The following is a 22,445-nucleotide window of genomic DNA, read 5'->3' as shown; positions in this document are numbered from 1 at the left end:
CTGGGCCAGACTATACTTAATCATAGGACCTACTGAAGAGATAAGTCTTAAAGGTTGAGACTGAGTCTGCGTCTCTCACATGGGTAGGCAGACCATTCCATAAAAATTGAGCTATATAGGAGAAAGCTCTACCTCCAGCCGTTTGCTTAGAAATTCTAGGGACAATTAGGAGGCCTGCGTCTTGTGACCGTAGCGTACGTGTAGGTATGTACGGCAGGACCAAATCGGAAAGATAGGTAGGAGCAAGCCCATGTAATGCTTTGTAGGTTAGCAGTAAAACCTTGAAATCAGCCCTTGCCTTAACAGGAAGCCAGTGTAGGGAGGCTAGCACTGGAGTAATATGATACATTTTTTGGTTTCTAGTCAGGATTCTAGCAGCCGTATTTAGCACTAACTGAAGTTTGTTTAGTGCTTTATCCAGGTAGCCGGAAAGTAGAGCATTGCAGTAGTCCAGCCTAGAAGTAACAAAAGCATGGATTAATTTTTCTGCATCATTTTTGGACAAAGTTTCTGATTTTTGCAATGTTACGTAGATGGAAAAAAGTTGTCCTTGAAACAGTCTTGATATGTTCTTCAAAAGAGAGATCAGGGTCCAGAATAACGCCGAGGTCCTTCAGTTTTATTTGAGACGACTGTACAACCATCCAGATTAATTGTCAGATTCAACAGAAGATCTCTTTGTTTCTTGGGACCTAGAACAAGCATCTCTGTTTTGTCCGAGTTTAAAAGTAGAAAGTTTGCAGCCATCCACTTCTTTATGTCTGAAACACAGGCTTCTAGCGAGGGCAATTTTGGGGCTTCACCATGTTTCATTGAAATGTACAGCTGTGTGTCGTCCGCATAGCAGTGAAATTTAACATTATGTTTTCGAATGACATCCCCAAGAGGTAAAATATATAGTGAAAATAATAGTGGTCCTAAAACGGAACCTTGAGGAACACCGAAATTTACAACTGATTTGTCAGAGGACAAACCATTCACAGCGACAAACTGATATCTTTCCGACAGATAAGATCAAAACCAAGCCAGAACTTGTCCATGTAGACCAATTTGGGTTTCCAATCTCTCCAAAAGAATGTGGTGATCGATGGTATCAAAAGCAGCACTAAGATCTAGGAGCACGAGGACAGATGCAGAGCCTCGGTCTGACGTCATTAAAAGGTAATTTACCACCTTCACAAGTGCAGTCTCAGTGCTATGATGGGGTCTAAAACCAGACTGAAGCGTTTCGTATACATTGTTTGTCTTCAGGAAGGCAGTGAGTTGCTGCGCAACAGCTTTTTCAAAAAATGTTGAGAGGAATGGAAGATTCGATATAGGCCGATTTAGTTTTTTATCATTTCTGGGTCAAGATTCGGCTTTTTCAAGAGAGGCTTTATTACTGCCACTTTTAGTGAGCTTGGTACACATCCGGTGGATAGAGAGCCGTTTATTATGTTCAACATAGGAGGGCCAAGCACAGGAAGCAGCTCTTTCAGTAGTTTAGTTGGAATAGGGTCCAGTATGCAGCTTGAGGGTTTAGAGGCCATGATTGTTTTCATCATTGTGTCAAGAGATATAGTACTAAAACACTTTAGTATCTCCCTTGATCCTAGGTCCTGGCAGAGTTGTGCATACTCAGGACAATGGAACTTTGGAGGAATACGCAGATTTAAAGAGGAGTCCGTAATTTGCTTTCTAATGATCATGATCTTTTCCTCAAAGAAGTTCATAAATGTATTACTGCTGAAGTGAAAGCCATCCTCCATTTGCGAATGCTGCTTTTTAGTTAGCTTTGCACACAGTACCAAAAATACATTTTGGGTTGTTCTTATTCTCCTCAATTAAGTTGGAAAAATAGGATGATCAAGCAGCAGTGAGGGCTCTTCGATACTGCACGGTACTGTCTTTCCAAGCTAGTCGGAAGACTTCCAGTTTGGTGTGGCGCCATTTCCGTTCCAATTTTCTGGAAGCTTGCTTCAGAGCTCGTGTATTTTCTGTATACCAGGGAGCTAGTTTCTTATGACAGATGTTTTTAGTTTTTAGGGGTGCAACTGCATCTAGGGTATTGCGCAAGGTTAAATTGAGTTCCTCGGTTAGGTGGTTAACTGATTTTTGTCCTCTGACGTCCTTGGGTAGGCAGAGGGAGTCTGGAAGGGCATCAAGGAATCTTTGGGTTGTCTGAGAATTTATAGCACGACTTTTAATGCTCCTTGGTTGGGGTCTGAGCAGATTATTTGTTGCAATTGCAAACGCAATCAAATGGTGGTCCGATAATCCAGGATTATGAGGAAAAACATTAAGAGCCACAACATTTATTCCATGGGACAAAACTAGGTCCAGAGTATGACTGTGGCAGTGAGTAGGTCCAGAGACATGTTGGACAAAACCCACTGAGTCGATGATGGCTCCGAAAGCCTTTTGGAGTGGGTCTGTGTACTTTTCCATGTGAATGTTAAAGTCACCAAAAATTAGAATATTACCTTCTATGACTACAAGATCCGATAGGAATTCAGGGAACTCAGTGAGGAACACTGCATGTGGCCCAGGAGGCCTGTAAACAGTAGCTATAAAAAGTGATTGAGTAGGCTGCATAGATTTCATGACTAGAAGCTCAAAAGACGAATACGTCATTGTTTTTGTTTTTTGTAAATTGAAATTTGCTATCGTAAATGTTAGCAACACCTCCGCCTTTGCCGGATGCACAGGGGGTATGGTCACTAGTGTAACCAGGGGGTGAAGCCTCATTTAACACAGTAAATTCATCAGGCTTAAGCCATGTTTCAGTCAGGCCAATCGCATCAAGATTATGATCAGTGATTAGTTCATTGACTATAACTGCCTTGGAAGTGAGGGATCTAACATTAAGTAACCCAATTTTGAGATGTGAGGTATCACAATCTCTTTAAATAATGGCAGGAATGGAGGAGGTCTTTATACTAGTGAGATTGCTAAAGCGAACACCGCCATCTTTAATTTTGCCCAACCTAGATCGAGTCACAGACACGGTCTCAATGGGGAAAGCTGAGCTGACTACACTGACTGTGCTAGTGGCAGACTCCACTAAACTAGCAGGCTGGCTAACAAGTACACTCCCTCAAAATAGTCTGAATTAATCTAAGATAACTCAAGATATCTGTAATTATTTGACTTTTTTTTGCGGAGGATGTCTTGCTGTCTAACTGTGGTTGGGGCATTTTCTCAAGTGAAAAATGTGCATTTAAAACTAGTCTGTTGTTGAATTACAACAAACACTTCATTGAAGAATCCCAACTGTTGACCAATCACTGACAGTGGCGTAGTGTTTGGCACCCGAACTTCAGCCTCAAGACAAAATGTAATGTGCTCAAACCGCTAACAAAATACACGCCGAACCCCAAAAATAACAAAAACATCACAAAATATATAGCCGTGTTTTTACCTGGTACTTCCTGTATATAGCCGTGTTTTTACCTGGTACTTCCTGTATATAGCCGTGTTTTTACCTGGTACTTCCTGTATATAGCCGTGCTTTTACCTGGTACTTCCTGTATATAGCCGTGTTATTACTTGGTACTTCCTGCGTATAGCCGTGTTATTACCCAGTACTTCCTGCGTATAGCCGTGTTGTTACCCGGTACTCCCTGCCTATAGCCGTGTTGTTACCCGGTACTCCCTGCCTATAGCCGTGTTGTTACCCGGTACTCCCTGCCTATAGCCGTGTTGTTACCCGGTACTCCCTGCCTATAGCCGTGTTGTTACCCGGTACTCCCTGCCTATAGCCGTGTTACTATTTTCACATTTTTATTCCTTTTATTTATCTTTACTGCATTGTTGAAAAAGGACCCTTTAGTCTGCATTTCACCCATCGTTGTTGTTGGAGCCCTTCACTGGCGGTCTGCACCCGTTGGCGCGTGTGACATCACACAATTCATGAGCCGCTCTTTTACTCATCCCTCTAATATTACAACTGCTCTCCTCTCTAAATCTGTACTTCTCCTAGTTATGAGCTGTCTCCTGCTCGAAATCTGTACTTCTCCTAGTTATGAGCTGTCTCCCTCTCTCCTCTCTAAATCTGTACTTCTCCTAGTTATGAGCTGTCTTCCGCTCCCCCCCATTATTCCTTCCCCTCCTTCCCTCTCTCCCCCTCCTTCCCTCTCTCCCCCTCCTTCCCTCTCTCCCCCTCCTTCCCTCTCTCCCCCTCCCTCCCTCTCTCCCCCTCCCTCCCTCTCTCCCCCTCCCTCCCTCTCTCCCCCTCCCATCTTCTCCTGCCAGCTACTGTAAAAATGGTATTCTGACTTTAATCCCCAGAATGGCAGTTTTTGAACTACTTCAGTAGCGACCCAAAATGTTGCTTTACCAGCGGTGAATTTAGTGATGACGTGTTCTGAACTGTAGATAGAAATACAATGAAAGGATCTGACGGTGTGATTCTGTCTGACAGTCGATCTGCTCTACGTCATACAACTTTATCTGAAAGGCATGTAATGGCACATCGTCCTGAGTAGGCCATAGATCATATCCCATAATATCGGGGTGTCTTGACAAACAGGGGTAAAGTTAAGCCATGCATCAGTGCCTCTTTACTAGCCTTATTTTGGCTTAGTCCCTAATGGCCCCCTATTCCCTATATAGTGCACTACTGTTGACCAGAGCCCTATTCCCTATATAGTGCACTACTGTTGACCAGAGCCCTATTCCCTATATAGTGTACTACTGTTGACCAGAGCCCTATTCCCTATATAGAGCACTACTGTTGACCAGAGCCCTATTCCCTATATAGAGCACTACTGTTGACCAGAGCCCTATTCCCTATATAGAGCACTACTGTTGACCAGAGCCCTATTCCCTATATAGTGCACTACTGTTGACCAGAGCCCTATTCCCTATATAGTACACTACTGTTGACTGGAACCCTATGAGCCCTGGCCAAATGTAGTGCACTACATAGGGAACGGGGTGCCATTTCAGATGCAAGTTGGGTGTCATGACAACCAGTGGTGGCGTTTTAAAAGGCCATTCATTAGTTCTGTCCATATTAACTAATGGGCCAGCTGTAATATTATTAGCCCTGTTGGTTCAGCAGCTCTACTGAACTGGAGACAGACAGACAGTACTGATGATAGAGGAGAGGACTTAACTAGAGCCTGGTCTATTCATTCTCTTTATTGTGTGTGTTTGTGCTCGTGTTAAAAGGCATGTCGATACCACCATGTGGCTGGTTGCCATTTTGGCTTTTGGAATTCTGGTATATGGATGTTATCCTGCAGGGAATGTGCTTCTCTCTATATACAGTGTGCTCTTCCAGTCTCCTCCCACCATCCTAAAATCCTTTAGCTGGGACGGCTCGGGGGGGTCCTTTAGCCGGGACGGCTCGGGGGGTCCTTTAGCCGGGACGGCTCGGGGGGGGGTCCTTTAGCCGGGACGGCTCGGGGGGCGGGGGTCCTTTAGCCGGGACGGCTCGGGGGCGGGGGTCCTTTAGCCGGGACGGCTCGGGGGCGGGGGTCCTTTAGCCGGGACGGCTCGGGGGCGGGGGTCCTTTAGCCGGGACGGCTCGGGGGCGGGGGTCCTTTAGCCGGGACGGCTCGGGGGCGGGGGTCCTTTAGCCGGGACGGCTCGGGGGCGGGGGTCCTTTAGCCGGGACGGCTCGGGGGCGGGGGTCCTTTAGCCGGGACGGCTCGGGGGCGGGGGTCCTTTAGCCGGGACGGCTCGGGGGGGCGGGGGTCCTTTAGCCGGGACGGCTCGGGGGCGGGGGTCCTTTAGCCGGGACGGCTCTGGTGTGTGTATGTGTGTGTATATATATATATATACACACACACACACACACACACACACACACACACACACACACACACACACACACACACACACACACGTATGTCTGGTTGGACCAGCCTGGCTAGAGAAGTTGTTAACTGTAGTTCTACTGTAGTAATATTGATGTCTCTACCTCCAGGTCGTACTCTCCTAGAGAAGTTGTTAGACTATAGTAATACTGATGTCTCTACCTACCTCCAGGTCGTACTCTCCTAGAGAAGCTGTTAGACTGTAGTAATATTGATGTCTCTACCTCCAGGTCGTACTCTCCTAGAGAAGTTGTTCCTACAGCAGGAAGATGCCCAGCCAGAGGAAGCTGAGAAGCTGTGTTCTAGGATTCTGGCCATGGGACTGTTACTACCCTTTACTGACTGCTTCAGAGAGACAATAGGAGGGTCCAACCCACAACTCACTGCGCCATGCAAGTTCCACGTGAGTATTCTATCCTACACCTGTACCCTCAACCCTGTTCGAGAGAGAGAGAGACCCTCCTGTAGGTTTTCAATCCAACCCCAGTGGGTAACGCGCCCAGTGGGTAACGCGCCCAGTGGGTAACGCGCCCAGTGGGTAACGCGCCCAGTGGGTAACGCGCCCAGTGGGTAACGCGCCTGATTCTACTTAATTATTAGGGTCAAGTGCGCTAGATTAGGTTTGGAGCAGGCCAGGTACCAGAGGTCTGGGCCAACTGTTACATCAACTATATTGTTCCATGTAGCAAATTAAACTCTGATTGGAGCTCAGGGCCCACTGTTAACTCCCGAGTGGTGCAGCTGTGCAGTGCAAGAGGCGTTACTACAGTCCCTGGTTCCAATCCAGGCTCTATCACATCCGGCCGTGATTGAGGAGTCCCATAGGGAGGCGCACAATTGGCCCAGCGTCGTCCAGGTTTTGGCCGGGAGGGTAGGCCGTCATTGTAAATAAGAATTTGTTCTTAACTGACTTGCCTAGTGAAATTAAATGAAGTTACATCAACTCTATTGTTTTCTGCTCCATGTAGCTATTTAAAAACAAATTTCACAGCAATAATCACATTAATTAATTATATGTGATATGCCCATTAAATTGAATCATTGTTTAGAGTAATATATTATATACCTAATAACTATGTTCTTTGTTAATTCATGTTTATTATGAGGTAAGTCCGCACAACGCTGCTGTTCCTACCATCACCAATCTGATAAATGGCAGATGAAATTCAAATCCCTCATTTGAACTGTTATGGCCCCATTGTGTTGATGTGCAGTATGTTAGACAGTAACTATCCCATTGTGTTGATGTGCAGTATGTTAGACAGTAACTATCCCATTGTGTTGATATGCAGTATGTTAGGCAGTAACTATCCCATTGTGTTGATGTGCAGTATGTTAGGCAGTAACTATCCCATTGTGTTGATGTGCAGTATGTTAGGCATGTATTTTTGGCTGTGACGTTGTCTTCAAAGAGCTCTGTGACACACACACATCTGCCCAGTGTGTCGTGGTTGGACTACATTTCCCAGCAGCCTTTTGTTCCCTAACTACCTCATCACAGCATCACCGTCATCATGCTGGATATCTGCATCAGTCTGCAGCACACGGTAGTCCTCTGTTACCTTTACACTCAGGGGTGAAAGTAAGGCGGTCTGGTACGGCGTCTCGGGCAAAAATAAATAGTGAGGGGTACGCCGTACCTGTAAAACGTGAGGCCGTCACAATTAAGACATGTTAAAAAAAAAAAAAAAATTGGCTATTACATCGTTATTTAACATTACTGCATGTCAGCCGCATGACAAATGAGTGAATTGACTGGAAACCTGGGTGGGTATCCGCTCCATATTGCGTTGTGTTTTCGAGGAGAACATTTAACACCATTGTTTTGCTGAGTTGGAGTGCTCTGAGCTCTAACACAAATCAAATGTATTTATAAAGCCCTTCTTCTTACATCAGCTGATATCTCAAAGTGCTGTACAGAAACCCAGCCTAAAATCCCCAAACAGCAAGCAATGCAGGTGTAGAAAACTCCCTAGAAAGGCCGAAACCTAGGAAGAAACCTAGAGGAACCAGGCTATGAGGGGTGGCCAGTCCTCTTCTGGCTGTGCCAGGTGGAGATTATAACAGAACATGGCCAAGATGTTTTTAGATATGGTTTTGCTGAGTTGGAGTGCTCTGAGCTCTAACACACAGCTCTAATGGCTGTGATGGTACCTTGTTGTTATAGTCACAGTGACACAGTGAAAGTCATGAAAATGCTTGAGGATGCAGAGTCGGTGTACTTAGTGTCTCTCTGGAGGGACCAGCCTCCTGGCTAGCTGTTGGTACAGTGTCTCTCTGGAAGGACCAGCCTCCTGGCTAGCTGTTGGTGGTACAGTGTCTCTCTGGAGAGACCAGCCTCCTGGCTAGCTGTTGGTGGTACAGTGTACAGCTGCATGTTGTAGCTATAACAGATGTGACCGGTTTCAGATTGTAGCCTGATGCCCTGATCTGGTCATGGGAGAACAATAAGGCAATCGGTAGCTGATTACAGGCAGGAGAGGACGGGACAGGGCAGCTCTCAGGCATTGATCTGTAAATATATGATCGTTCTCTGGCAATGCCCTCCCTCCCCACTCCTCCTCCTCCCTGTGCAGCACAGAGCAGCAGTATAGAGAAAGCGTAGTCATAAAGCAACCTGATCTGACTGCAAGCAGCCCCATCAGCCTTTGCAAACTCTGTGACTAGCCTGAAGCTACAAGAACAGCAGGGAGAAGAGACCAGTCCGTTATATCAGGCTCTCTGAGGATGGACTGGTCAGGGTCAGAGCTACCATGAGAACAGGAGGGGAGGGCAGCGACGCCCAATGTTTCTGGGGACTGCTGCAGTTTAACAGATGCAGCATTTTTAGGGAGATTCATGATCACAGACCGGTGAAAGGAAAGAAGTGCCAGACTGGCAGTAACTCACTGTATTGTCAGAAGAGGAACAGCAGAGCAGAGGGGGGGAAAAAAACACCACCGTTTACAACCCTGAGAAAAAAACACCACTGTTTACAACCTCGAGGGATTTGTTGATTTAATTTTTTTTTTTTTTACATTTTTCTTAAATGCAAACTCCACATTTTCCCACAGCGTTCTTGGTGATAATGGAATACCTACATGGTCCAAACAGGAGTGGTGCATAGAGCAGAGTCCAGAGGCTATGCGCCATAAAATTGAATATTCTGTCCAGGAACTGACAGATTAAAGCGGACAAGGACATGGCGAATATGTCAGAGTCGGGCGTAGAGATCGATGGGAGCTTTTCCTCCTCCTCTCTGGCTCTAGCTAATGATGATGATGTGGGGGCCTCTGAGTGTGTGGCGCTGTCTCAGGTGCCTGAGCTAGTCCGAGAGCTACTAACCATCAACGGCCAGGGAAGAGGGGAGGAGAGGGAAAGGAGACTGGACCTAGCATGGCTCAAACTCAAACAGACCGTCCGCAAGAAATGCAACCTGTTTGAGCACCTGCAGGTTAGCATGGGAGCATTATGCAGAAGGTTGTGTCTCTGTCCCAAGTACGGTAGCATCCTATTCCCTATGTTGTGCACTACTTTTGACCGGGGCCCATAGGGAGCCATTTGAGACAGGTCCTTTTTTGTTCTTCGATCTAACATGGTTGAGTACACACGGCATGTGACGTCACTTAGCGGTCATGGAGTTTCCGTTGCACTCAACATCCAATGGGATCAGTCTGAAATGGGATTAGTCCATGTGATTGGTAGACGTATATGATTGTAGAATGAATAATGGCACCCTATTCCCTTTATAGTGTGCTACTTTAGACAAGGACCCATAGTGCACTAAATAGGGAATAACAGTACATGGGAATGATTTTAAGAAATTGATTTTATGAAATTTGGATTCATTAATTTGATTATTATGGATTTTCTATTCTGAGAAAAACGAAAACTCTCAGGGTTTCCGTTCAGATGTAATGGAAAATATGGCGCTGTACAATGTGACGGTGGAGCCTACAGTATTTGAGTTTTTGGACGATTCTATATTAATATCTAAGGGGCATAACATTTCCACACCCTAATTGTAGTCTAACCAATACTCATTCCACCTATGGTAGGACCTACGGTACATCTAAAAAAAAATGTTTTCAATGACTTGACTCTCCGCCAATAATTACATTTAGAGGATTTGAGGATTCTAAATTAATATCTAAGGGGCATTTTCCCGTTAGGATCTGTGAGAATATCTGAGGGGCTTTTTATATAATTCTTAATTAATTGATAATAATCGCTTTGTTTAAAAAGTAACTATTTTGGAGATTTCATTTAACCTTGAGTGAGCGAGGGGGAAAAAGGCAGTTCTTGAACATGGGGTGAGACATTCTCACTAATCTTTAAATAAAGCCAGTTTGTTGTTTAGGTTTCTCCAGAAACAAATTCTAACTTGATTATTTAGCAGACATCACTTGCTAATATTCAGTCAACACATATCTTAAGAATAGAATATTTGAGATAATAATATTTGAGATTATTTCGTTAAAATAGACGGTGAGTGATTTGTAATCTGAATAAAGTCCAAAATAATATTTGTAATGGCCAAAATGGCGCTGTACAACATGACCGTGTGTTTGAAAGAGTACTTTCCAGTAAGTAAGCAACAATTTGTTTGCCTTCATTGGATAACTTTGTTCCAATATTTCTGTAATTCAGTGATATTTATTCCCATAGTAATTCGTTATGGATCCATAACGAAATCAACATCTGCATTTTTAAATATTATTTTCATTATTTTATTAACGAAAGCATAAAGATGCTGATGAAGAAATACAGTACTGTACAGTATATGCTTTTACATTTTGTACAATAAAGCATTTAACCTGTTGGGGATAGGGGGCAGTATTGACACGGCTGGATAAAAAACATACCCGATTTAATCTGGTTACTACTCCTGCCCAGTAACGAGAATATGCATATAATTATTGGCTTTGGATAGAAAACACCCTAAAGTTTCTAAAACTGTTTGAATGGTGTCTGAGTATAACAGAACTCCTATGGCAGGCCAAAACCTGAGAAGATTTCAAGCAGGAAGTGGCCTGTCTGAGAAGTAGTGTTTCATCTTGGCTCTTTTTATTGAAGACTCAGGATCTGTGCAATAACGTGACACTTCCTACGTCTTCCATAGGGTCTCAGAGCCCGGGAAAACGTTGAACGATATCGAGGCAGGCTCTGGCTGAAACACTTTATCGCTTTTGGCAAGTGGCCACTCAGAGTACTATGGGCTTAGGCGCGTGCCCGCTTCGAACGAATGCTTTGTTTTCCTTTGTCTGTTTATCTAAACGCAGATTCCCGGTCGTAATATTATCGCTTTTTTATGAGAAAAATTGCATAAAAATTGATTTTAAACAGCGGTTGACATGCTTCGAAGTACGGTAATGGAATATTTAGAATTCTTTTGTCACGAATTGCGCCATGCTCGTCACCCTTATTTAGCCTTTAGGATAGTGTCTGGAACGCACAAACAAAACGCCGCTGTTTGGATATAACGATGGATTATTTTGGACCAAACCAACATTTGTTATTGAAGTAGCAGTCCTGGGAGTGCATTCTGACGAAGACAACAAAGGTAAGAACATTTTTCTTATAGTAAATCTGACTTTGAGTGCTAAACCTGCTGGGTGTCTAAATAGCTAGCCCTGTGATGCCGGGCTATCTACTGAGAATATTGCTAAATGTGATTTCACCGAAAAGCTATTTTAAAATCGGACATATCGAGTGCATAGAGGAGTTCTGTATCTATAATTCTTAAAATAATTGTTATGCTTTTTGTGAACGTTTCTCGTGAGTAATTTAGTAAATTCACCAGCAGTGTTCGGTGGGAATGCTAGTCACATGCTAGTCACATGCTAATGTAAAAAGCTGGTTATTGATATAAATATGAACTTGATTGAACAAAACATGCATGTATTGTATAACGTAATGTCCTAGGGTTGTCATCTGATGAAGATCAACAAAGGTTAGTGCTACATTTAGCTGTGGTTTGGGTTTATGTGACATTATATGCTAGCTTGGAAAATGGGTGTCTGATTATTTCTGGCTCGGTACTCTGCTGACATAATCTAATGTTTTGCTTTCGTTGTAAAGCCTTTTTGAAATCGGACAGTGTGGTTAGATTAACGAGAGTCTTATCTTTAAAATAGTCATATTTTTTAAAAATTGAAGTAATAGCATATCTAAGGATTTGAATAACGCGCCACAGGATTCAACTGGCTGTTGAGTAGGTGGGACGCAAGCGTCATCTCATGGTTCACCCAGTCGAGGCCGGCACGGGTATTAAACCAGCATCTGTAGCAACACAGCTTGCACTGCTATGCAGTGTCTAAGACCGTTGTGTCACTCAGGCGCTGTACAACGTGACCGGTTAGGAGTGGCCTACAGTACTACAGTAAGAGAAAAAGAATCCTAACAAATAAAATAATAAAAACCTTAGTATAACAGTTTTGAGTCAGTAATACGGAAGTCGTGCACATTTTTCAGTTTCTACTTAGGTTTCGCCCGTTAATTGTCAGACACAGTAGGACCCAAAAGCATAATCAGGTCTCTAACTCCCCCTTGTGGTGGTCTGGAGCAATGAAGTGGTGACGCAAGGTACCGTACTAGACCACAAATTACCTCTAAGTCCCGCGGCGTAAACTCACAACTTTTAGAGGAACCACTATGTCCTATTGTCCCCTTACAGCATTATATCTCCTCTCATGTCCCCTTACAGCATTATATCTCCTCTCATGTCCTCTATTGTCCCCTTATAGCATTATATCTCCTTGTGTCCTCTATTGTCCCCTTATAGCATTATATCTCCTTATGTCCCCTTATAGCATTATATCTCCTTATGTCCTCTATTGTCCCCTTATGCTATTTTATCTCCTTATGTCCTCTATTGTCCCCTTATGCTATTTTATCTCCTTATGTCCTCTTGTCCCCTTATGCTATTTTATCTCCTTTTGTCCTCATGTATGCCATATTATCTACCCTCATCTCCCTCTTTCCCCCAGCAAGACCAGCTGTACACGTGGGCAGCGGTCAGCCAGCCCCCCCACTCCATGGAACACTTTGAGGGCCGGGCCCCCCTCCCTGGGCATCTGAAGACCCTGTGGCCCCCACCCAGACCTGTGGGAGATGATAGCCCAGGCCTCATGTACACGGAAGAGGGTAGGAGCCCTCACCACATCCATGTAGATACTATTATACTGTAGAGACTAGTCATATGGATACTATTATACTGTAGAGACTAGTCATATGGATACTATTATACTGTAAGAGACTAGTCATATAGATACTGTGATACAATACGTTCTACCAAGGAGGGTAGGAGCCCCTCATCATAACAGTTACTAACTACAGACTGTTGTTTTGACCTGTAACTCTCACTAGCACTGATTCTGCAGATGGCGTCTATTTCGAAACTTTAACTTCCTCAGCCAGGGTGGAAGGGCGGGTGGCCTCGTCCCTCGGCCAGGGTGGAAGGGCGGGTGGCCTCGTCCCTCGGCCAGGGTGGAGGGGCGGGTGGCCTCGTCCCTCGGCCAGGGTGGAGGGGCGGGTGGCCTCGTCCCTCGGCCAGGGTGGAGGGGCGGGTGGCCTCGTCCCTCGGCCAGGGTGGAGGGGCGGGTGGCCTCGTCCCTCGGCCAGGGTGGAGTTGAGCTTCATGTTTTATGCTTGGGGTTTAAGAGGATGTTGCATCTCTGTGCCTTGAAACTAGCATTAATTTATGACTAGCGTTAATTTTAACCCAACAGTGTAGATTTATGGAAAGCCTTGTTTCTAAACCGGATCTCTCTTCTTTCATGCTCTGATACCTTTAGAGGGCGATGAAGGTAAGTTACATTGTGAATGTGTTTCTGCATGGTCATTTAACTCTTTCTTTTTGTCCTTGTTCATCAGTTATCGTGTGCTGTCCGTCTGTAGTCCCACATGCTATTGAAAGGGCCAAGGTTGCATAGCAACGTTGAGTCAGTGCTTAGGCAGGCAAAGATGGATTGATATTCTGAGCTCGTCTTTCCCCTCTGTCCCCCGACAAACGTCCTGTCGTCTTTCCCCTCTGTCCCCCGACAAACGTCCTGTCGTCTTTCCCCTCTGTCCCCGACAAATGTCCTGTCGTCTGTCCTCCGACAAATGTCCTGTCGTCTGTCCCCCGACAAATGTCCTGTCGTCTGTCCCCCGACAAATGTCCTGTCGTCTGTCCCCCGACAAATGTCCTGTCGTCTGTCCCCCGACAAATGTCCTGTCGTCTGTCCCCCGACAAATGTCCTGTCGTCTGTCCCCCGACAAATGTCCTGTCGTCTGTCCCCCGACAAATGTCCTGTCGTCTGTCCCCCGACAAATGTCCTGTCGTCTGTCGCCCGATAAATGTCCTGTCGTCTGTCGCCTCTGTCCCCCGACAAATGTCCTGTCGTCTTTCCCCTCTGTCCCCCGACAAATGTCCTGCCGTCTTTCCCCTCTGTCCCCCGACAAATGTCCTGTCGTCTTTCCCCTCTGTCCCCCGACAAATGTCCTGTCGTCTTTCCCCTCTGTCCCCCGACAAATGTCCTGTCGTCTTTCCCCTCTGTCCCCCGACAAATGTCCTGTCGTCTTTCCCCTCTGTCCCCCGACAAATGTCCTGTCGTCTTTCCCCTCTGTCCCCCGACAAATGTCCTGTCGTCTTTCCCCTCTGTCCCCCGACAAATGTCCTGTCGGCTTTCCCCTCTGTCCCCCGACAAACGTCCTGTCGTCTTTCCTTGCTGCTGAGTCTGACACCTAAAAAAAACAGGCTGCTAAATGTAATATTGCATTTTCCTTAACTATTGTTTTGATATGAAATGAGGCTTTAGACATAACAGCTTTTGATGTTCACATTAAATGTCAATTTTCATTTCATTGTAAGAAAAAAACAATGCATGATGGTACGGATTGTGAATTGAAGTAGTCATTGTATCATCACATATCATCCAGTAAGAATGTGGTCTGGTCTAGTTCACCGTGTGTGGTTGTATTCTGGTAGTGATAATATAGAAGTATCCTGTCTCTCTTTTCCTACAGAACACCAGGCAGCCATCCTGGGGCTGAAGAGACATCAGAGAGAAGAAGTCGGCCAACTTCAGGTCTGTCACCCTACTTTCAGACTAAGTTTGCAAAGTACCGGTTAAGATTTCCAAAATCAGTAGGGAATCATCCAACCTTACCTGAGAGCTAATCTATAGGACTGTGCAATCTTTCCCTTTGGAGAGAATAGCATCGTATCTCTAGTCAAACATTTATCCTGAATAACCATGGCCTCCTTCACCTGATTTAACCACAAGGGGGCAGCAGCCACTAAGAGTTGTACTAGTTTAGTGGAATACTCTTTAATAGCAGTTATATGTGAGGGTCTTGGTGTGTGTGTGTGTGTTGACCAGTACCTGGCAGACTCAGACCTCTCCCATGTTTATTATCTATTATCATCCATATCTCCTAGAGATGCTCCTTGTTGTTGAAGTATTGTCCTTCTGAAAGCCGCAATCTTGTCTTGTTCCATATGAAGTTATTGAGCTCCTCTCCAAGAAGCTCCGCCTCTAACAAAGCATATCTTGAACATAACATTGTTCTCATTGTGGTTCTGAAACAGTTAACATATTGCTTTAAATGTTTATATGAACACTCTTTCCTCTCGCTCTCTGGCCCCCCCCTCTCTCGCTCTCTGGCCCCCCCTCTCTCTCTGTCTCTCCAGGAGGAGTCCGTGCTGAAAACAGTGAAGCTGAAAGAGGAGCACGTCAACGTGATCCAGCAGTTAGAACAGACCATTGAGGACCTGAGGACTAAGATAGCTGAGCTGGAGGAACAGCACCCCCTGCTGGACAGAGACAGTATTACCATTAAGGAGCCAGAGAGCAGTGTGGAGGGGAGTCTGTACAGGGAGGTCTGTCATGTAGACCTACAGACTGAGGAGAGGATGACGAAGGAGGTCGGTAATGTAGACCTACAGACTGAGGAGAGGATGACGAAGGAGGTCTGTAATGTAGACCTACAGACTGAGGAGAGGATGACGAAGGAGGTCTGTAATGTAGACCTACAGACTGAGGAGAGGATGACGAAGGAGGTCTGTAATGTAGACCTACAGACTGAGGAGAGGATGGCGAAGGAGGTCTGTCATGTAGACCAACAGACTGACTGTCTCCTGAGTTGTCTGGAGGCCAAGTCTGTCCAGACGTCGCCTATGGAGGAAAGCTTTAAGTTTAAAGTGCCTTTACCGGACCAGATGCTGCCACCCTTGTTTGTGAACGAGGATGAAGGAGGGTCCTCTCTGTCTTCGTCCTGTCCCATTAATCTCCCCCCAGAACTGGCCCTGTCACTACCCATACCCTTCTCCCCCAAGGCCGCACCAGCGTTTGTCTGTACGTGCCAACAGCAGCAACAGAGGGGCATTAAACCTCCACCTCCTTTACCTGGTCACTCCATGGCTCCTCCTCCACCACCACCTCTACCAGGGGGTGCAATGCCCCCACCACCTCCTCCACCTCCTCTACCAGGGGGTGCAATGCCCCCACCTCCACCTCCTCTACCAGGGGGTGCAATGCCCCCACCTCCACCTCCTCTACCAGGGGGTGCAATGCCCCCACCTCCACCTCCTCTACCAGGGGGTGCAATGCCCCCACCTCCACCTCCTCTACCAGGGGGTGCAATGCCTCCACCTCCTCTACCAGGGGGTGCAATGCCTCCACCTCCTCTACCAGGGGGTGCAATGCCTCCACCTCCTCTACCAGGGGGTGCAATGCCTCCACCTCCACCACCTCTACCAGGGGGTGCAATGCCCCCACCACCACCACCTCTACCAGGGGGTGCAATGCCCCCACCACCACCACCTCTATCAGGGGGTGCAATGCCCCCACCACCACCACCACCACCCCCTCTCCCTGGCATGGGGATGGCACCTCCCCCCCTCCCTTACCTGGGATGATAGGGATGGGCCCTCCCCCACCCCCTCCAACATTACCTGGGATGGTTGGACCTCCTCCTCCTCCTCCCCCTCCTGGCTGTGGCCCTCCTCCACCATGTGCCCTGGGCTCCCTGGTCCCTCCTTTGCCCATGGGACTGTATGCTCTAAGCATGGCGCAGGAGAAACCTCCCCGGAAAGGAGTGGTGGAGCCTCCCAGACCCATGAAGCCTCTCTACTGGACCAGGATACAGCTCAACTCGGCTCAACACAAAAAGTAAATCAATCAATAGAAATGTGTTTTAATAACAAGCCGTTTTTTATTTCAGCTGTTGTTCCTAAAGCTCTATGCTAAAAAGTAATCATGACAGCTATGCTAGTTACATAAGCAATCTGGACCTGTATTCAAAAAGGCTTTAGAGTAGGAGTGGGGATCTAGGATCAGGTCATACAGAGTCTCAGTAGGAGTGTTGATAAGTCTCCCAGTAGGCGTCTCAGTAGGAGTGGTGATCTAGGATCAGGTCATAAAGAGTCTCCCAGTAGGAGTGGTGATATAGGATCAGGTCGTAAAGAGTCTCCCAGTAGGAGTGTTGATATAGGATCAGGTCATAAAGAGTCTCAGTAGGAGTGTTGATATAGGATCAGGTCATAAAGAGTCTCAGTAGGAGTAGTGATCTAGGATCAGGTCATAAAGAGTCTCCCAGTAGGAAGGAGTGTTGAACTAGGATCAGGTCCCGCTTCTTCATTATGATTTAAGATGGGAAAACTGATCCTAGGTCTGCAGTGTTATTCTGAGAAGCTTTGTGTGCCTTGCTGTATTGTTTCAGACCATGTCCCCGACCTAAAGAGTATCCTATTCAGCGTTTATGACACTGTGGACAAGGGTGTTTCTCAAAATGCATACTACTGTGCTCTGAGCGTGCAAAAATGAGTACAGGAGGGTCGGAGTATGAATCCAAATCAAAGTTATGTGAAACGGAGGGACACTTCTAAAGATGCATACTACCATTTTGTACATGTTTTTGAAGCATCAATGCAAGTTTCAAAGTGTGCACCAGAAAAATGACGAGTACGCGTAAACGACTACGCAACGTTTCTTGAAATCAATGGCGGACATTATTTGAGCTAAAGGAATCGCATGCTAACTGGCTAGCTACTGATGTTGCCCATTTCATGTCTCTCAATATTTTAATCTTGATATGTTAAATCCATACTGTGTTTAATTTTGGCATGTTTACCTGCCTACAAAACATAAGAGTGCGTAGATAGCAAGCCCATAGTAAGTCAAAAGGGCTAACTGGCTACCTGCTACTGTTAATAGGGCTAACTGACTAGCTGCTACTGTTAATAGGGCTAGCTGCGACTGTTAATAGGGCTAACTGGCAAGCTGCTACTGTTAATCGGGCTAACTGGCAAGCTGCTACTGTTAATCGGGCTAACTGGCTAGCTGCTGCTACTGTTAATAGGGCTAACTGGCTAGCTGCTGCTACTGTTAATAGGGCTAACTGGCTAGCTGCTGCTACTGTTAATAGGGCTAACTGGCTAGCTGCTGCTACTGTTAATAGGGCTAACTGGCTAGCTGCTGCTACTGTTAATAGGGCTAACTGGCTAGCTGCTGCTACTGTTAATAGGGCTAACTGGCTAGCTGCTGCTACTGTTAATAGGGCTAACTGGCTAGCTGCTGCTACTGTTAATAGGGCTAACTGGCTAGCTGCTGCTACTGTTAATAGGGCTAACTGGCTAGCTGCTGCTACTGTTAATAGGGCTAACTGGCTAGCTGCTGCTACTGTTAATAGGGCTAACTGGCTAGCTGCTGCTACTGTTAATAGGGCTAGCTGCTGCTACTGTTAATAGGGCTAGCTGCTGCTACTGTTAATAGGGCTAGCTGCTGCTACTGTTAATAGGGCTAGCTGCTGCTACTGTTAATAGGGCTAGCTGCTGCTACTGTTAATAGGGCTAGCTGCTGCTACTGTTAATAGGGCTAGCTGCTGCTACTGTTAATAGGGCTAGCTGCTGCTACTGTTAATAGGGCTCGCTGCTGCTACTGTTAATAGGGCTCGCTGCTGTTAATAGGGCTCGCTGCTGTTAATAGGGCTCGCTGCTGTTAATAGGGCTCGCTGCTGCTGCTGCTGCTGTTAGGGCTCGCTGCTGCTGTTAGGGCTCGCTGCTGCTGTTAGGGCTCGCTGGCTAGCTGCTGCTGCTGCTGCTGTGGGGCTAGCTGCTGGGGCTTAATGGGGCTAGCTGCTGCTGTCCAGTCAGCCACGAAGAATTGAGATCTACCTTGCATAACATTAGTTTTAGGTCGTTTTTGCCTGTTAAACTAACTAGATTATCATTCACATACTGTATAGCTGATACATTTTCAAGTATAATGTTTGCTTTGAGTATATCTTGTTTGGTCTCTATTGTTGCCTTTGTCCTGGCTGGAAGAAGGGTCAGTGGATGGAGAGGTGCAGAGTGAGGTAATACAGTAGGGGGAGTGCTGCTCAGTGAGGTAATACAGTAGGAGAGAGTGCTGCTCAGTGAGGAATTACAGTAGGAGGGAGTGCTGCTCAGTAAGGTAATACAGTAGGAGGGAGCGCTGCTCAGTGAGGTAATACAGTAGGGGGGAGCGCTGCTCAGTGAGGTAATACAGTAGGGGGGAGCGCTGCTCAGTGAGGTAATACAGTGAGGGGAGCGCTGCTCAGTGAGGTAATACAGTGGGGGGAGCGCTGCTCAGTGAGGTAATACAGTGGGGGGAGCGCCGCTCAGTGAGGTAATACAGTAGGGGGAGCGCCGCTCAGTGAGGTAATACAGTAGGGGGAGCGCCGCTCAGTGAGGTAATACAGTAGGGGGAGCGCCGCTCAGTGAGGTAATACAGTAGGGGAGCGCCGCTCAGTGAGGTAATGCAGTAGGGGAGCGCCCGCTCAGTGAGGTAATGCAGTAGGGAGCGCCGCTCAGTGAGGTAATGCAGTGGGGGAGCGCCGCTCAGTGAGGTAATGCAGTGGGGGCGCCGCCCAGTGAGGTAATGCAGTGGGGGCGCCGCCCAGTGAGGTAATGCAGTGGGGGAGCGCCGCCCAGTGAGGTAATGCAGTGGGGAGCGCCGCCCAGTGAGGTAATGCAGTAGGGGGGCGCCCAGTGAGGTAATGCAGTAGGGGAGCGCCGCTCAGTGAGGTAATGCAGTAGGGGAGCGCCGCTCAGTGAGGTAATGCAGTAGGGGGAGCGCCGCCCAGTGAGGTAATGCAGTAGGGGGAGCGCCGCCCAGTGAGGTAATGCAGTAGGGGGAGCGCCGCCCAGTGAGGTAATGCAGTAGGGGAGCGCCGCCCAGTGAGGTAATGCAGTAGGGGAGCGCCGCCCAGTGAGGTAATGCAGTAGGGGGAGCGCCGCCCAGTGAGGTAATGCAGTAGGGGGAGCGCCGCCCAGTGAGGTAATGCAGTAGGGGGAGCGCCGCCCAGTGAGGTAATGCAGTAGGGGGAGCGCCGCCCAGTGAGGTAATGCAGTGGAGGGAGCGCCGCCCAGTGAGGTAATGCAGTGGGGGAGCGCCGCCCAGTGAGGTAATGCAGTGGGGGAGCGCCGCCCAGTGAGGTAATGCAGTGGGGGGGCGCCGCCAGTGAGGTAATGCAGTGGGGGGGGCGCCACCCAGTGAGGTAATGCAGTGGGGGGGGCGCCGCCCAGTGAGGTAATGCAGTGGGGGGCGCCGCCCAGTGAGGTAATGCAGTGGGGGAGCGCCGCCCAGTGAGGTAATGCAGTGGAGGAGCGCCGCCCAGTGAGGTAATGCAGTGGGGAGCGCCGCCCAGTGAGGTAATGCAGTGGGGGGCGCCCGGCCAGTGAGGTAATGCAGTGGGGGCGCCGGCCAGTGAGGTAATGCAGTGGGGGCGCCGCCCAGTGAGGTAATGCAGTGGGGGCGCCGCCCAGTGAGGTAATGCAGTGGGGGCGCCGCCCAGTGAGGTAATGCAGTGGGGGCGCCGCCCAGTGAGGTAATGCAGTGGGGGCGCCGCCCAGTGAGGTAATGCAGTGGGGGGCGCCGCCCAGTGAGGTAATGCAGTGGGGGGGGGCGCCGCCCAGTGAGGTAATGCAGTAGGGGGAGCCACCCGGCGTGAGGTAATGCAGTAGGGGGAGTGCCGCCCGGCGTGAGGTAATGCAGTAGGGGGAGGTGTAGCGTGAGGTAATGCAGTAGGGGGGTGCCGCCCGGCGTGAGGTAATGCAGTAGGGGAGTGCCGCCCGGCGTGAGGTAATGCAGTAGGGGAGGTGTAGCGTGAGGTAATGCAGTGGGGGGTGCCGCCCGGCGTGAGGTAATGCAGTAGGGGAGTGCCGCCCGGCGTGAGGTAATGCAGTAGGGGGAGTGCCGCCCGGCGTGAGGTAATGCAGTAGGGGAGTGCCGCCCGGCGTGAGGTAATGCAGTAGGGGAGTGCCGCCCGGCGTGAGGTAATGCAGTAGGGGAGTGCCGCCCGGCGTGAGGTAATGCAGTAGGGGAGTGCCGCCCGGCGTGAGGTAATGCAGTAGGGGGAGTGCCGCCCGGCGTGAGGTAATGCAGTAGGGGGAGGTGTAGCGTGAGGTAATACAGTAGGGGGAGGTGTAGCGTGAGGTAATACAGTAGGAGGAGGGCCGCTCGGCGTGAGGTAATACAGTAGGGGGAGTGCCGCTCGGCGTGAGGTAATACAGTAGGGGGAGTGCCGCTCGGCGTGAGGTAATACAGTAGGGGGAGTGCCGCTCGGCGTGAGGCAATACAGTAGGGGAGTGCCGCTCGGCGTGAGGCAATACAGTAGGGGGAGTGCCGCTCGGCGTGAGGCAATACAGTAGGGGAGTGCCGCTCGGCGTGAGGCAATACAGTAGGGGGAGTGCCGCTCGGCGTGAGGCAATACAGTAGGGGAGTGCCGCTCGGCGTGAGGTAATACAGTAGGGGAGTGCCGCTCGGCGTGAGGCAATACAGTAGGGGAGTGCCGCTCGGCGTGAGGCAATACAGTAGGGGAGTGCCGCTCGGCGTGAGGCAATACAGTAGGGGAGTGCCGCTCGGCGTGAGGCAATACAGTAGGGGGAGTGCCGCTCGGCGTGAGGCAATACAGTAGGGGGAGTGCCGCTCGGCGTGAGGCAATACAGTAGGGGAGTGCCGCTCGGCGTGAGGCAATACAGTAGGGGGAGTGCCGCTCGGCGTGAGGCAATACAGTAGGGGGAGTGCCGCTCGTCGTGAGGCAATACAGTAGGGGAGTGCCGCTCGTGAGGCAATACAGTAGGGGAGTGCCGCTCGGCAATACAGTAGGGGAGTGCCGCTCGGCGTGAGGCAATACAGTAGGGGGAGTGCCGCTCGTCGTGAGGCAATACAGTAGGGGGAGTGCCGCTCGGCAATACAGTAGGGGAGTGCCGCTCGGCAATACAGTAGGGGAGTGGTGCTCGGCGCGAGGTAATACAGTGGGGGAGTGCCGCTCGGCGCGAGGTAATGCAGTGGTGGGAGTGCCGCTCGGCGCGAGGTAATGCAGTGCGGGGAGTGCCGCTCGCGCGAGGTAATGCAGTGGGGGGAGTGCCGCTCGGCGCGAGGTAATGCAGTGGGGGAGTGCCGCTCGGCGCGAGGTAATGCAGTGGGGGAGTGCCGCTCGGCGCGAGGTAATGCAGTGGGGGAGTGCCGCTCGGCGAGGTAATGCAGTGGGGGAGTGCCGCTCGGCGCGAGGTAATGCAGTGGGGGTGTGCCGCTCGGCGTGAGGTAATACAGTTGGGGGGAGTGCCGCTCGGCGTGAGGTAATACAGTTGGGGGGGAGTGCCGCTCGGCGTGAGGTAATACAGTTGGGGGGAGGTAATAGTTGGGGGGAGTG

General features: G+C 48.8%; 1 protein-coding gene across 1 annotated transcript in view; it reads left to right on the top strand.

The window, feature by feature from the left end:
• Positions 1-22,445, top strand: part of LOC106577303 (formin-2) — a 44,316-nt gene that overhangs the window by 5,784 nt on the left and 16,087 nt on the right. The window contains 6 exon segments of the mRNA XM_045711637.1: positions 6,035-6,207; positions 12,773-12,929; positions 13,580-13,591; positions 14,793-14,854; positions 15,460-16,662; positions 16,665-16,939. Of these exon segments, the coding sequence (XP_045567593.1) occupies positions 6,035-6,207; positions 12,773-12,929; positions 13,580-13,591; positions 14,793-14,854; positions 15,460-16,662; positions 16,665-16,939 (1,882 nt within the window).

Source organism: Salmo salar, unplaced genomic scaffold (genome assembly GCF_905237065.1).
Source record: "Salmo salar unplaced genomic scaffold, Ssal_v3.1, whole genome shotgun sequence".
In the NCBI taxonomy this organism is placed as follows: Eukaryota; Metazoa; Chordata; class Actinopteri; order Salmoniformes; family Salmonidae; genus Salmo; species Salmo salar.
The sequence above is the reverse complement of the archived record's forward strand: the minus strand, read 5'-3'. Positions and strand labels throughout refer to the sequence as shown.